General features: G+C 38.5%; 1 protein-coding gene across 1 annotated transcript in view; it reads left to right on the top strand.

Moving 5' to 3' along the window:
• Nucleotides 1-9,845, top strand: part of SEPSECS (Sep (O-phosphoserine) tRNA:Sec (selenocysteine) tRNA synthase) — a 28,139-nt gene extending 18,294 nt beyond the window's left edge. Inside the window, exons 11-13 of the mRNA XM_009887671.1 lie at nt 6,367-6,460; nt 7,104-7,194; nt 9,420-9,845. Of these exons, the coding sequence (XP_009885973.1) occupies nt 6,367-6,460; nt 7,104-7,194; nt 9,420-9,684 (450 nt within the window). The 3' untranslated portion in view covers nt 9,685-9,845. The remainder of the gene's footprint in view (nt 1-6,366; nt 6,461-7,103; nt 7,195-9,419) is intronic.
• Nucleotides 9,846-16,829: the final 6,984 nt, after the last annotated feature.

Here is a 16,829-nt window from a genome sequence, read left to right as displayed (position 1 = left end):
TCTGATTACCTGGCAGGGCAATAGTGCTGGATGCTGTGACTTGTTTCTAGCTGCTTGTAGAGGCATCCAGAAATTCTGCACTGGAAATGAGTTCCCATAGGAATAACTAGACTATAGAAAACCAAACCAGCTTGGTGGCCATACAACAACTAAGAACTGATCTGTGCAACTAAAGTGAAAACAAGGCTTATGAAACACTGAAAGCAGTTACCACTTTTGCTACTATTGCAATACAGTTTCTAACATTTTTTTTCTGAATTGTTGTATGTAGTGCCATGTATGGTTTGTGTCTTCATTAAAAGCAAATTGTACTTTTTCCCCCTTCACTCTCATCTCCAAAAGAATCTCAAGTGAATTTATTGTGTCTTCTGCAAAGCTGATTTTGATGTTAGATTTACACTGGTAGCAGATACATAATGGACAGTATAAATATTCTCCAAGTCATAAATAATAATTCTTTCATAAAAAAAAATGTCTTAATGAATAGCTATATATCTTGAATCATGTCACTTTCTTGGAAGTAGAATTTTACAGTGAATAACGCATTATATTTTTACAACTTCAGGTCTTTTATTTCAAATGTGAGTTTACTCTATAAATGCAGCCTTATATATGGCATAAATATGTTTCTTTTATTGGATTTGCTGTAGAAATAGAAACCTGTTTTTGCTTAAATTTGTTTGTTCCTGAATTGTAAAAATGTAAGAGTGATAGTTTATTGCCTGTGCTCTGTGAAAGCAGAGGCAGAGCTATTAGGCTCCCAGAAGGAGCTATTTATAGCTTGACATTGAGTACTCCTTTCTATATCAGTGCAGCTACACCTACTCACACAAAAAGTCAGCTATAAAAAACTTCAAGTATTTTTTTTTTTCTTTCTCTTTTTTCCTTATTCACATGGGTGTTACTTCAGGTTATTTGAGATCAAGCCGGAAAGACCGCAGTATTACTGAGAAGAGATTAATCTTGCACAACCAAGGAAAGAAATAGTCTGCCCAGTTTTTCTTTTACACGGATGATCCATTCAATATAGGAAGGGGAGGGATTATATGAGGGAGAGGAACACGTCCATGGAGTGGGATTTTCTGACAAGCTGGCAGTTGTGGAGTGTGCAATTGTGCAAAAGCATGAGATTATATGTTATGATATGAGGGACTAAAATGGTGCGATCGATCTGAGGACAGAAGAGCAAGGGAGTAACACACACGTGCTGTCCAAGTGTCTGAATAAAGGTGGCCATATATGAAAGCTTAATAAAGAATCTTTTCAATAGTCATATTTAGCCTTGATGTTTCCAGAGAAAGGATGGAAAAAGACTACCAACAGTAACGTTTACTCACTTGTTCTAAATTTTCATGTGGTGTTTAGAACAGTGGTTTTCTGGTATCAGTAGGAGCTTCTAGGTCCTTTTGTAATGCAGGTAATGACAGCTGATCCATAGTGAAATTTGTTACTATCTTTGCTCTTAAAGAATTCATAATATGTAAAGGTTATGCTTTTGTAGCAACTCCTATGATTTCCTCAGTACAGGTTATGTTGTGTCCCGTATTCTGCATTGCCAGGTTTTAAAACTCTCTGTTTTCATGTATGTATTTGTGTGTCTGAACCAGGCCCCATGCAGCAAATATAGTGGTTACACTGTGTAACAGCATAAACAGTAGACTTCAATTGTCAACTCAGAATTGATGGAGAGGTTTACATTCGAGGTTTACATTCAGGAGCCTACATACCAGGTTTAATACCTGTTAACTATTTTCCAATGTAGTCCATTTAATCCATTTAACTAATTATTACACTGGTATTATTGAAGAGGTGATGGCTTCATTTTGTTTTCAGGAGTTACAAATTTACTCATTAGACTTTCCTTAACAATCTAATGTTCAAGATAATTCTGATTTACTTGGGATGTGATGGAGCTTTTTATATCTGTATCCGTCTGTCTGTATACTTTTTAAGAGTAATTAACTGGAGTAATTTTTATGTCCTTATGGAGCATGTATCTAAAATACTTAAAATCACACCGAATGCGAGGAAATTGTTTGGTTTTTACAATTCAGTAAAATACTGGGCTTACATGTCATGGTTTATCATTGATGTAATTATTCTGATAGGAATAAATTATTTGTACAGTTCAGTGTGAGTTTATATTGCTGCTCTACTTACGACTGAATTTAAGAATAAGAGAAAACCCATTTAATGCTGGATATTGAAAATGTAAAAAATCAAGTATTCTTACAAGAAGACAGACATGTTACTCTCTTTTATTTTTTTGGTCTAGTCAGTTTCCTACACTGTAGTTTGTCAAATGTGGGGCTATTGCAGGTTTTTCCTCATGTGAAATATGTGGAACAATACTCAAATTTTAGAGTGGAGGGAAGCAACGTAGTTTAATTTAATGTAATTGTTATCTTAAATGGTGTTGTGTAGTTAGACAAGTGCCAAGTATGAATGGAAGGCCTGTGTACTCAAAGCATGTATTGGAGAAGTATGGCCCACAAGGAGCCTCATCTTAAGGTCTTGGAAGTGCTGAAGAGAAAATGTGTTAATCCATGTTATTAACAAAGACCTTAAAAAAAAAAAAATACGTGTGGTGATTGTCAGCATTAATGTTACCATGTCAAGTTGGCAAGACCTCCTGGGCGGTTTGTTAGATTACTTTTATATGCTATAAAGATTTAAAGGTTCTGTAATTAATTTCATATTTTTAAAATTTTCCATTAGATTGTAAATTCAGAACGCAATTCTTGATCTTGCAATGCAAGAGAATCTATATATGGGGGTAAGTGGTATATGTAGGTATTGTACATGTACAGTTTCTGTCATGTATTTGGCTGCATTTCAAGAAAGTAAGCCTTCTGCTGGGGCTCTCTGGGGCACGCACCAACAGGTCTCTGCGCTCAGCACCGCAGCCTGTCCTTGTCTGCGTGCAACGGTGTGCCAAGGGGGCTGATCAGATCACGGGTCAGACACAGCGGGGCAGCCTAACACTCAAAGCAGAACAGAAGCTGTGATGGTGACATTATAAACAGCTGCTGCTGCAAAGTAATTGAAAGTGGGAGCGGGTCAGTCTCAGGTACAGCATATGAGAGTTGGCAGTCTGTATCTAGTGCAAAACCATTGTAAAATCACTCTTTTGCGGTGTCTTCTGCAGCACCATAAACTGCTATATGGCTGTTGTCTGAAGACAGCTCATCTTTTCAGGTGGGAGTGAAACAGGGAGGAAGGCAGTGTTACAGACTGGGAGCATAACCAAGCTGGGGGGTTAGAACCAGTTAGGATAGTTTTCAGCCACGCACAAAAAGTTTTCATCAGTTGTCTCTCTGTCACCTGATATGGGGCTAATGGCATATTTAGTACCCCCATCTTCTGCTTTTTCTCTGGAGTTGCTGGCTTTTTCCTTACTTGTTTCCCTCTAGTTATTTTCATTTGGAAGAAAAACAGTGCGTATGACAATGGAGCAACAAATGAAAAGTCACCCATATTAGTGTAGGTTCTATTAAAAAATAGGTTTATAATGTAAATAGAGTGTGATTCAAATATATTTTTTTTAAATTGTTACAAAAATTCTTGAAAATATTTTTGTATATGTATGTGGAAGTAGATGTTTTCACATAGCTTAGCATTCATTTCTCTAGCCTAGTAAGGTTTGGGATAAGTCTCTAAGAGGTAAGAGTGAATTAAATAATGAAACTTAACTGACATTTAGTGCTTGGGTTGTTCAGTGCAAGTTTAGCATAATAGTTAGCTTCATTGGAGAAACCTTGAGTGCCTACCACAGAAAATCAATTATGTAAGAGCTCATTTGTATATAATTGCTTAGGGTGCTTATAAATTTTCTGCATAATAGAAGTATTTTATAATAGAGGTTGGTTATAGATTTGACCTCATGAAAATATTGCTTTTTTCCTTTTTTTGGAAAGGCCGTTAAACTAGTTTGCAACAAACTGCTTAACTGCTGAAACTATAAAATATCTAGAGGGCTTCCAATGGAAAGATGCAAAATAGTGCCGTTCATAAAAAAAAGTTTTGAATTTGTGTTCAGATAGCTTCAGTCAAATTGATGAACATACGTGCTTGGATTTTATTTTTTTTGGTCATGTTTACATTCTCCCTTGTTTTAACAAATTCCTATGTATGTAAAGGCTCATCTAGTAACCTAGGCATTTAATCTTAATTTAATTTAATACATTTATACAGTGGGTAACTGGTTACACCAACTTGTAGTCCTTTCAATAATGAATACTGGAAGAGATACAATAGAGAATTCCCTAGGTACAACACACACAAGTTAATTATTTGGGAATTTGTTCCTCTTCCAGTACCGTTTTTTCTCAGTACTAATTTTACTAATAATATCTCCATAGTAGAGGCAATTTAGGTATATTTCTGTAATATTTTGCTTCAGTTGTAGAAATAAATAGCCAGCAGAGGGAGCACAAATTAATTGATTTGGATTCCAAAGAAATACTAATAAAATGGCTAACACGTTGTTGATGCTTATTGTGGAAAGCAAATAATAAATGAGTAACATGTTTATATTCAGTGAGGGACCAGAAAGAAGGCAAAAATCTCTGAACATTTTAAACGTAAATGTTTTTCAACTTCTGCAAGTGAACTGTAAATAAACTGATGGATAAAATCACTTGATTTACAAATGCGTCTGAAAAATAAGAGTGATTTTCCACAGGTTTCAAGTTCTGATAATTAATAGATGCCTCCCAAAATTTTTGTTGTTGTTGTTCTGTTACAGAAGCTTTATGCTCTTGTTGATAGTTGAATCAATCACCTAATTCATTTAGATAGTAACATGGTAGTTTTCCTCTCTGGCTGAATTCATTCTATGGTATTAGGACGAGCAGTGGCAATGGCTCAAGAAAAGCAGCTGTAACATTCTAACTTAGCTACCGTACAGCTCATTTGGTTTCATAAGACCTTTGGGAGATTCTGCTCCAAAACATAATTTTGATCACGAGTTATAATTTGTATCTGTCGGAGTGCACAGGTCAGAACAGGACACTGGTCTACAAACAGAAGAGGCAACTCTATTTAAAGAATGAAAAATCACTTGTCAGGTCCAGAAATTGATGAGGATGCTGAAACAGGCAGTCACACTGAAGCAGATGAGCAGCACAATCTTTATGACCAGAAAGAGGAAAAAAATCTGGTGTTTAGTATCTTGTAGAAAGACTACCCAGTATCTGTATCTTTTTGCTAGTTTTTATGAGATACTAAGGATTAGGAGGTGTTTAACCCTGGAAGCGTTCAAGGCCAGGTTGGATGGGGTTATGAGCAACCTGGTCTAGTGGGAGGTGTCCCTGCCCATGGCAGGGGGGTTGGAACTTGATCTTCCAGGTCCCTTCCAACCTAAACCATTCTATGATTAAAAGGGATGGAAAAGAATCCAAAGGACACAATAAGAAAAATGGTGTTTATTCTCACTCTGTCCGTAAGTGTTTTGAGCTGATATGTGAAGAGGAAGATATTAAATTGAGGGAAACAAAGAGTAATTATTGTACATCTCTACTGGGGAAGAGGGAGGAAATAAAATAGGGATGAAGTAAGAAAAGCAGACTCTTGTGTGCAGTGTGACTTGAATCTGAGCCAAAACATTTATGAATCTCAGCTTTATGGCACTTTCACAATAAAGGTACAATCTAATTAAGTGATAGCAGAAATTCAGATATCTCCTTTCTTTTAATAGGCTTGAACAGGAGGGGTCGGTCCCAGGAAGAGGCCTGGGTATGCAATAGAGCTGAGTTTTCAGGAGGGCATATATTAAGTGAAACAAAATGCATTCAAATGAGTACTTACAGCCTTCTCCTTAAGAGACTGTATTGCCTTTCTCATAAGGAAAAAAAGGTCTGTGCACCAGGGGTAATTGGGACTGTGTGCTACATGGTAACAAAATGCACTACTTTTATTCTGGAATGTATTAATAGAGAGAAGACAAAGTAAGGAGCAATTTGCCGTAACATGGCCATCTGCAATGGTGACTGCTCGTTCTCTGTGGCGCGAGGGGCTAGGGTGGGGGGAAGCTCTCGCAGGAGTGGGCTGGGGTAGGGCCTGCTGGGCAGTGGGAATCTCTTCAGGATTTTACCTCCCTACGTTTTAGAGCCACAGAGTTTGACTGACATCCCAAGCATATATATTAGACCAGATAGCTTTGTACCAGCTTGAGGGGAAAGAACAGTGTTCAGGAGCTGTTCCTTTATAGAATGATTTCAGAGAATTGTCTGGTCCGCTTACTTGGTACGCATGAAAAGAGCTGGACACCTGTAGGATATAATGGAGACTTAACGGTTTTGTGAAATAGGTACTATTTTCTCTGTTTGATAGCTAATAACAAAAATATTGCATGCTTTTTTCCAGGAGATGTTTTCCTATCTTTCAAGTGAGCTGAAGAAGCTGGCGGATAGCCACAATGAGAGACTGTTAGACACACCACATAATCCCATTTCCTTAGGTAATTGTTGGGGTTTTTTTATCTTTTTTTAAAAAAAAATCCAATATACTGTGCATTCATAATGCACTTTCACATACAGTTCCTATATATTAAACATTGTTCACTGCATTCCATTAAATTGTTCTGGGGCTGATATGAAACCATTGAACCCAATAAGATAACCTACTATAAGAGTAGTGACTTGGGCCCTTTATTAGTTTTACAAAATCGCTTGTGTCCAACATACATTTATTGTAATCAAGGCGGGCAGAAACATGTTAGCATGTAGTAATACTTTATAAATAAGTAGATTTAAAAATTAGGGTATAATTATTTTACCCATCATCTTATAGTGCTGTAAAAGAGATCATGGGATTCTTACTCAAGGTATTTGTTCTAGCCAAAAAATCTGCTGAACACCAAAGTAATATTACCTGCCTTTGCAGAATCTGCCTTACATACAAAGAAGTAATATATGACAGATCGTGGGAAAATTACAAATTATGAAATGTAGTGTTCGTATTTCTTTTTTTTTTTTTCCTTGTATCTGAACACAAATATTTGGCTAGATTTTTATTGCTGGACAGCAGCTTGTCCTCTGTTGTTCTTTTTTGGAGAAAAAACTGCTTTGTAGTAGTTTTAACCTGACCTTTTGTTATTTCAGCCATGTCACTGCAGAATCTAGATGAAAATAATGATGCTGCTGTTACCCAGCTTGGATCTATGCTTTTCACAAGACAAGTTTCTGGAGCAAGGTGAGGATGCTACGAATTTGAAAAATTTGGGGGGTTGTATTAGCATACATTTTATGAAACCCTGTTTTGTACTAGTTTTCTCATGATTACATATTACAGTCTGACAATAACGAGTCAGAGAATAATACAGCCTTCTTTTTCACTGTTATCTACTAATAATGTCTGCTTGCCTGAGTTAGCAATGAGGCCCCATTTGTTAGCTTGGGTAGGCTAAATAGATAATCTATGCCTATTTAATTTAGTGTCATTATTCTCTAGTACCCCTTGGTTTCATTTAGTTTCCAGCTGTTGCCTGATCTTATGGTTAAGTTGTAAGCTACTTAGGTAAGATCTTTGTTTTGTTTATTGCAGCACAAATATGGTTGTGCTGGATGTCAGGGGAATTAGCTTTTAATACCCTACATAGCTTTTTGTCATATGGAAGAAAATCTTGCTTTCTGGAACAAATGGTGTTTAAAAAAAAAAAAAATAATAATTTTTTTAGATCTACAACCTAAGCCAGTCTGAGCTAAATTTATTCCTAGAGACACTGGTATGTGAAAATCCAAGCCAAATAATTTTTAATGGGTTTGGTTTAAACCTTTTAGAAGAAGAGAATGATTTAAAATTTGTTTTGGCAGGATTCCTTAATCTGAATATTACTGCTGCCATGCTAACTTCTGCCATAGACTTAATGTCATTTTTTTGTAGCAGAGCTGAATGTTTCCACATCAGAAGACATGCTTCATTAGCTTGGATTATTCCACTTCCTGCACAGATGAATGACAGTAAATCTATATGTACTGTAGTTAGATGCTCTTTTTAATTTGCCTGCCCTAACCTTGGCTTGTCCTGCAATTTCAGCCATCTTTGGCTGAAATGGTTCAAAAGGTTCAATTTTTGAAGTTAAAACTCTCCAATTCTTTGCCTGATACAAAAGTTTCAGGTTTTTCCTGTTTTTACATAAGCAAGTAATTATTTTGTAGCATATACACTGTTTGACCTGGCATTTCAACAAATTTTAAATGTTACGGTTGTGCTGAATGTCAATAGGAGGAATAGCAACTCCCTACTTCACTAGCGTACAGGCTTTTGCATAACCTGTAGTCTGCTCACTTGGGCAGAGGAAAGATCTGCTAATCCTACTGGTATTTGTCTGAACACAGTTTCTTTTATGAACTGCAGGGAAAGTCTCTATAGAGGTAGTAAATTCTTATCAACTGATTGGCGTTAACTGCTTGTGTAGGCTTTAACTATAGCCACAAGGCGAGTTCTTTCTTTAACAAGTAAGGATGTGGATTAGGGTCTTGATTTATCAGGGAATGGGTATCTACTGAAAGTGCTGAGAAATAGGATGTAATAGGTAGAGGGTTTTAGTATTAGGAAGAGGTAAAAATGATGGCAAAAAATTATCCACTACAAGGAGGGAATGAATATGAGGTTAACGTCATAGGATGGGGGGAAAGGGAGATGCAGTAGAGAGGAATGGGTAGGAGGAATTTGGGATCGTGAGCCCTCTGAATCACTTGAACCCAGACGATTTGGACTGCAGTACACTATGCCAAGCAAATGTCTGCACTAAGGCTGCTGTCAACACAGTGATGCCGGAGAGCTCAGGGTCACCACATTCCCTAAGGAGGGTGGACAGAGCAGGTCAGGTAGTCAGGGCTTGTTATGGAATAGGAAAGTTTACTGCAGATGCCTTCTCCCCCACCCCCCCCCCCCCCTCCCCCCCCCCCCCCCCCCCACCCAGGACCTCATAAATACCAGTAATGAAGACCTTAATAATTTAACTGAATAGGGGAAGGGACGTATACATATGCACACAGACTCAAACTAATTCAGGATCTGCTCCTCCTGGCACTCACAGTGATGCTTGGGCACTAACTTGGAGAGTGCCTGATCTAAGCTTGCTTACATTAATTTGATTAGAGCCCCCCCCCCCCCACCCAGGACCTCATAAATACCAGTAATGAAGACCTTAATAATTTAACTGAATAGGGGAAGGGACGTATACATATGCACACAGACTCAAACTAATTCAGGATCTGCTCCTCCTGGCACTCACAGTGATGCTTGGGCACTAACTTGGAGAGTGCCTGATCTAAGCTTGCTTACATTAATTTGATTAGAGTTAGCAGATATTACAGTGTCTAGAAACTTGTATAAACATGTTCATCATAGGGTAACACATAAAATATTTACGGCATCTTTAACTGAATCACAATTTTGTTTGTTTGTTTCAGGGTTGTTCCCTGTGGGTCTGTACAAACAGTGAATAACTACACTTTTAAAGGCTTTATGTCACATTCAAATGACTATCCCTGTGCTTATCTCAATGCTGCCTCAGCAATTGGAATTAAAAAGCAAGATGTAGATGTATTCCTAAAAAGACTCGACAAGTGTTTGAAGACTTCTAGAAAAGAATCAAAGAAAGAAAAAAGTGTAAATGAGATAAGTAATTCTAATATAGGCACAGAACAACTTGAAGACCAGAAGATACAGATTTAGTAACACGGGAAGATATGCTTTTGTTTGACATATGTCAGGTTTGTATTGGGTTAGCATTGTGAATCTGCAGAGGAGAAAATTTATTCCTGATCTGAAAAAACACTTGGGTGAGAATACAAAAAAATACTTGCGTGAAATTCAGCTTTAAAGAAAGTAGGTGATATTCTCTCCAAGTCAGAGGGCCAGACACAATTTTTTTTGCAGCACATAAATGCAGTTAATATCTGCCAAAGTAAAGCTTTACATTCATAAAAACCTTGAACTGGCCTTTCAGTCTGTGGGTGACTATTTGGACCGGTGTTCAACAAATCACAGAATGCTTATTCACATTTTCTTGATTAACAAAATTTTCTGTGGCAGTGATTGAATTCCTTCCTACGTATAGACCATCCGGCAATGAATGTTTCACTGCTATCAAAATATGTCCTTTCTCATCAGCATACTTGCCACTTTTCATTTCTTTTCGAATATTTATATATGTGTTGGGGTAGCCCTTGCTAAATACAGTGTTAATACTGCATAAGGAAATGGCAGAGTTGGAATAGTAGTGTTTTCAGGTGTTCTCACCTCTCAGAACTGTCTAAAACAAAGCAGCCCTCAGTGGCAAAGAAAAACCTTGAATACCTCATATCCTGTCAGTACTCAGCTCTTGGAAACATTTGCATAGTTCAGCAACCCAAAGGAATTTTAATAATGAAAGCAAGGGGTTGTGGAGTGGAAAGGTACGGTCGTCTTTTTTTGTTGTTTTTCTTTTTTGTTCTTTTTTTCTGTTTCATCTTTTCTTTGATAGGGCAGTCAGGTCAGAGACCCACTGAAAAGGAGGAATGCCTTGTGGGATTACTGTAGCAGTTTCAAGAGTTAGTGAGACCTGAGGGTATTTTGGCATTTTTAGTCCATTGTTGTTAAAATTCATAGCCTTCCATTTCTGAAGTGCCTCTTGCCATTGGCACTGTTGCTTCTGTGTCTGTGTGCTGTTGCTGATTTGAATTCATTAAGCAACCAATAGATTCAGAGTCTGTTCCTGAAACAGAGGTTCCATATTACTAGAGTGACAGTGCTGTAGGTTGCAAAAGTTTTAGTTAATTATTCTTAAATGCAATTGCTACACTGTATGTAGTTGTTATGTCATTTGCTGTTCAAAGTGAGCTTTATGTTCCAAGACATTTTCTTTGTCTGTAATGTAGTAATACTTGGGACAGCACAATTAATGAGTTCTAAATGTCAGGAAATATTCTAGCTACGCTGTTTGGTGGGATCTGAGACATGAGCCCTCTGTAAATTGCTTAATCAAAATAGTTGTGCTTTTGAAAGGATTGTCTATCCAGTGTGTTCAAATGAATTGATGCAAGAGATGATGTTAATATGAGGAAGTTAATCGTATGCTAATCATCATTAAGGTGCTCTCACTTAGCAGGGTCCCTTGTATCTTAAGCTCAAATTGACATGCTGCTTCTACGTTGTTATTGCCACAGTTACAGGTTAGATTGATTAAAGCTTGTAAAGGTATGGCTACCAGGACTACAGTCACAGTTGTTATTTGCTGTACAAACACGTCCTAGGAGAAATGTAATATAACTTGACCACTGAGTCCTTGTGGCTAAAGGAGATTTAAATTTCTTTTCTTTTCTTTCTCTCTCTCTTCCCACCCCCACTTTTTTTTTTTAATCATTTTTTAATTGAGAGCATCCTATGCCTCTGTTTTTCCAGGCAGTAACGCTCTTTGACGAGCTTGGGAGTCAAAGCTTCGTGGCTCACTGCCTCAGTACTCAGTATATTGGAGCAGCCAGTGGAAACCACAAGGCCTTAGTGATACCTTTCTTCCTGGTTTTCGATATTGCTGTGCTGTGTCTGAATGAGTATAAATAATTAATTTAGATGACTAGTCACAGAATGCGAGTGTTAGAACTATTGTTATGAGAGTTTAGGGAGGTGCGTGGTAGCAGCTAAAATAAACATTTGATGAATAATGTTCCAAAACTGAACAAAGAAAACAGCATTTGCCTTTTCTAACAGGAAGAAAACTCTGCCTTTTATGTTCTTGTAATAAATTGTCTGCTGCAAATAATTCACTCACTTCTACTACAAATTGAACTGCTTTCTCAGGTAGTGTTTTTGCTGTCTTTGAAATGTTCCCCGTTTGAAATCAAAGCTGGAACTTTCAACAAATCTCTATAATCAAGTATCCAAGGAAAGAATTGAGTGGTTTGTTCTTATTTTGACCTTTTAAACCTTTTTTTAAAAAACAAACAAACAAAAAACAACAAACCAAAACATTTTAAGATTGTGGCTTTAATTGGAAAAAAAAAAACCACACTCACATTTTAAAGTTGTGTGTCACTACATCTCTTCTCAAATCTTAGTGATGCCACCTGAAATCTGGAAATTTAAAATATTTTGAGAAATGTGCCCCATCATGATGTATAAACTCTTGAGCTAAATATTTGTGTTATGTTACTTTGGTAAGCTCGTGTACCAGTTTTCAGTTTTGCTTGCTTTGTCCCCTCAAATGTCTTCAGTTAATTTTTTAGAGATGAAAGTGCTGTGCAATGTCGTTATAAATCTAATGAAATTTTAAGTAATTCAAATGGCAATACACTTTCAAGTAAATGGAGAAAAATCAGTTATTTAGGAGATTCAGTAGATAAAAAGTATTTTTGAAGGAAGAGTATAAATCACTTATTCTCTATTCATTAATATCTATAATAAAGTAGTGAAATAATATTGGAACATACATCCATGATCAGAGTTTTCATTTCCTTTGTATAACAGATATGGGGAGATTTCATGGCTACAGCAGGTCTCACCCACTAAAAGTAGTACTGCAAAAGATGGTAATAGCTTGGGCATAGGTTTGTCAAACTATGCAGAGTAAAACAAATACATTAACAGGATTTGCCTTCTACGAACATTGTCCAGTGAAGTAAGAAGCTTCTTAATTTAATTTACTGTGCAGCCCTTTTCCTAACCTCTACATAGGCACATGTCACTAAAGGCTTCCACATACCTCAGAAATCTGCAAGAGCCAATTCCAGCATCCACATTACTAGTGAGACATCTAGGAAGGCTGCCTGGGCTTCAGAACATGCTTGTGGTTCACACAGCAAGAATCCTTCGTAAAAACAGCAAGAACAGATGCCCATTTAGTAAGGCTATCTCACAGCTACTATTTAGCTACCCATCTCCATCATCTTTTAGGTCACAACATGTGGTTACCAGCCATGAAATAGGAACGGGCAAGTACTTGAAATATTCCAGAAGAGCTGAGGATTCAGGAAGAGAAGTTGAGGAGGTGACCATTCTTGTTCCAAGTTCCTGCCCTGTAGCAGAGGTAGCAAAGTGATCTGTATGCTTGGCAGCTACGGCAATTCATACAGTATACTAACAAATACTGAACCTGGGGTGGGTTTGAGCATTGCAGGTATGAGAAGCAGTGGCTGTAGAGCTAGCAGGTTTCCCATTCTGCTTCTGCGGAACATATGTTCTATGGATACTTGCTTACTGAAGACAGTAACCTTTGGCAACGGGGCGGGATGCATGGGTAGGCAGGGACCCCTACAATTGCTGCGGTCTGAATCACCAAACTGACTTTCCTCCCTTATGGTGCCTGTAACTGTTCTGTGAGATGCTTTTCTTTCCCTCTGATACTACATCTTATGCTCTCTGGACCTATATAGGTGGAAGAAATAAAGGAGCAGATGGACGTGCCTTATAAAAATAGCACTGAGATAATACAGTGCACGCAAACTGACACGGAGTGACCCATCTCACAAGCCCACTCTCAGTTTACTTCTTTTGTAGTATCTGAGGTAATAAAGAAAACGAAGAACTGTTTGAGCAATAATAGTGCCTATTCACACTTTGTTCCTAACGATTGCCTAAGATACAAACCAAATAAAATCTACCAGATGCAGCAAATTCTCTTGAGCCTAAGAAAGCAAAACTGTAATGTTGCAAATGTAAATGCTGGCATTGCAGCTTAATACACGTATAAACCGAGCAATCTATATTGTGCGATCATCATTTTTTAAGAAAGGCTGGAGCCCAGAGACTAGCAAATGTTCTCATCTGCAGTGTATCAGCAGTTCTCAGTCTTCAGCTGCTGTATAGATAATAATTCTAATTGAAGAATCATTACATGAATCCATATGTGAATGATAGATGGGCTGTAGCCTTTTGTTCGTGATGCTTTAAAAATTGAGTTGCTGTTTTCGCTTTTATAAGGGGTGATTAAATTGCCTTTTTTGTTGGTTTTAAATGCAACATTTTAATCAACCTGGCCTGACAGGATTTGGAATCTGAAGGAAAAACAATTTCTGTAGCCGACAGTTTTTTTTTTTTTAAAAACAGCTATTTAAAGGCCTGAATTGGTTACAAAGTGACTCTCCATAAAGAGAACCTTTGTTCAAATGTTTTTAATTCTGAAAACAGCGCTTGAAAAACTGTGCTCTATGTGCTCTGTAATAATTGTTTTTCATGTATTATACCTTTTTTCTCTCCAAAGATAACAGCATACACTTTAGCGCAGCTTAATAATTCTTTTTTAAAATCACAGTTAAAAAGGCATTTGCTCTGTCACTCATCAAGCATCTGTCATATCAAAGAACCTAGTAATATATTTATCTTGATGGATAAGCTTCAGTGTTCTGGACCAAGTTCAGTGTAACTGGACCAAGCTTTCAATACCCCTCTGGGGAGCCTAAAGTCAAGTTCACGATCTAATTACGATCTGTGTGATAATTATATCTGGTGCTGAACAGGAGTCTTTCATCATACCACATTTCAACTAAATTCTTTAGCGTGGTATCAAAGCTGATTCAGTTCAGAAGCTGAGTTGCTTTCTTAACGTGGATGGTGAAATTTAATTTGCCTTTAGATGCCGGATTCAAATCCAGGCTGAGTCAGCTATACTGAAATTATAACTGCTTTATTTTAACCTAAAGTGAATAGAAAGAATACAGCGGTTTCAGCTGGGTGCTACCTTTCCTATTACTTGTTTTTAAAGAACTGCAAACATTAGGCTACTATCTCACACTTGCTGCTGGTTGGGAGGGGGAGTTGCTCTTCTGCAAATAACATGACAACAACAGAGGTGCGCGTGTTACTAATCTCTCTCCAGGCAGCGCGAGTAGCAACACACCACTTCACTGGGAATTCAGGGCAAACATGTAGTGTTTCTACTGATCCGTTCTCTCCAAAAGCCTTTTCTCAGACACGTTTCTTGCAGTTGAAGGGTACTAAAGGAGCAAACGGCCACAATACAGGGAAAAGGAACAAGGTCTCTGTTTTTGTTGGTTATACGGTTAAATGGTTATAAAATTTGGTTATATGCGTTTGGCTTTTTCTATGTGTAAAGCTCATATTGCTATGTAAACTCTTGAAAAAAATGTTTGTAGCCATTCTCATCCCTTACCTAAGCTGTTTCTGAACTGAACGTGGTGCAGTTGACGCCTCCGCAGGCACTAGTTTGCAGACACACGCACTGTTGAGCTGTTAGTTAATCCTATAACTAGTCTTTCTGGAGCCTGAAGAACTGCGGATGGAAAGAGGGCTTAGTCTGTAATACATCAAACGAAGAACGTAGCTATTGAGGGAAGAGGAGTCTGTCAAATGTCACTAAAGAGAAAAAACATGCAACGTATTGTATAAACTCTCGATTAAATCCAAGTTGTCTTACCACTCTCATTGTTCTGGTTCTCTGTAAGGAAGCTATAATGCAGATTCTGGCTTCTGATTTTATACAGCATCTATTTCAACAGGGGTAGAGGAATTGCAAATAGCTTAGTGGGTGGAGGGGCTTCGGATACAGTTAAAGATACATTTTTAAATGGAAGATGAGGAAAGCGTCTAGGAAGTTTATAAAAATAGAAATAGCCTGAGAAGCCGTGCAGCTGAGGAGGTAGAGAGTTTCCAGCAAGATCTGAGGATGTGTAGTAAACTCTCTGCAGTGTGCAAGCACCAGAGAATACTGTCAAAATACACTTCTCATTTCATCACAATAGTAGCCTGCCCTCTAATAGTGTATTTTCTAGTATTCTGTTCTCCCCTCACCCCACTGAGTAATTTTGGGAGGGTTTTTTTTTGCAGACTCCACTGTACTAGGACACCAGAAAGAGGATGGGGAGGGGGGAAGGATGCCTACCGGCGTATTGCCATCCCCACCGATGCATCCCCCACCGAACTTCCATGCAAGAAGTCGACTGGAGCACGCAAAGGCAGCAGGTGCAAGTGCACATGCCACTAGCTTTTTTGTGGGGGGGTTTATAATCAGTAAATGGAATTGAATATAAAAATGTTTTTTAATAATGGTATAACGGATGCTATTAAAACTCAAGCTCGTATTCCATGCAGATGGCACAAACTGTCACACTCTGGTTTTCTCTTTGTTTTTTTCTCTAAAAGTTCCAGCTGAATGTTAAATCTGTGCCAGGGCAGCATTTCGGGTTTCAGAAAAGATGCACACCATGGCGATCTCCCAGCAGTAGATGGCCAGGTCAGCCCCCCCACTGTTCCTCTCCCTTCTCTGAAGGCATGCTTTGGAATTTCAGCCTTGTTGGCTTCAAGGCCTTCAGAAGTGAGGTATTTCTCAATGACTCTGTGTCTTCAGACAGCATCTGGTGTGGCTGCTCGAGGTCTTTGTAGGCTACATACACTCTTCACAGTGCCTTGTGGTGGCTTCATACAGTGACTTCTCAATCAGGGTGCGCTGTTACAGGTAAATAATTTTTCAGCTCTTTTTTTCACACCGAGATGGGGAGGACAAATGCTTCTTTATTGCTTGTACACCCTTATCAGTATTAAAAGTTGTGGCGAGTGACACGCTGCTGCTGCCTTCATCCAGGCTGTGAGGCGTGTGTGGAGCTGCTGATGGAGTGGAGTGGGGCCAAGGGTGTTCCAGCTGCAGTGTTAGCAGTGAGGGTTGGCTTTGTGCTCCGAATCGTGAAATGCCATGGCGGCGCCAGCGTGAGGAGGGGGCTGTGGTGGCCCTTGGGCAGGGGTAAGCTAGGCAGCAGTGAGCCGCGCAGCTGGCCTCGGGCTGTTGGGTCTGCCGATCCAGAAGGGAGCTGTGCTTTGTCTTGTCTAGGTGCGACGGCTCTGCAGCGGGCGCGGGAAGGAGAGGCAATAACAATGTATTTTTGTTATTGGAA

This window comes from Charadrius vociferus, unplaced genomic scaffold (assembly GCF_000708025.1).
Source record: "Charadrius vociferus isolate BGI_N301 unplaced genomic scaffold, ASM70802v2 scaffold306, whole genome shotgun sequence".
Classification (NCBI taxonomy): domain Eukaryota; kingdom Metazoa; phylum Chordata; class Aves; order Charadriiformes; family Charadriidae; genus Charadrius; species Charadrius vociferus.
Note: the sequence above shows the minus strand (reverse complement) of the source record. Positions and strands in the feature narration are given on the sequence as shown.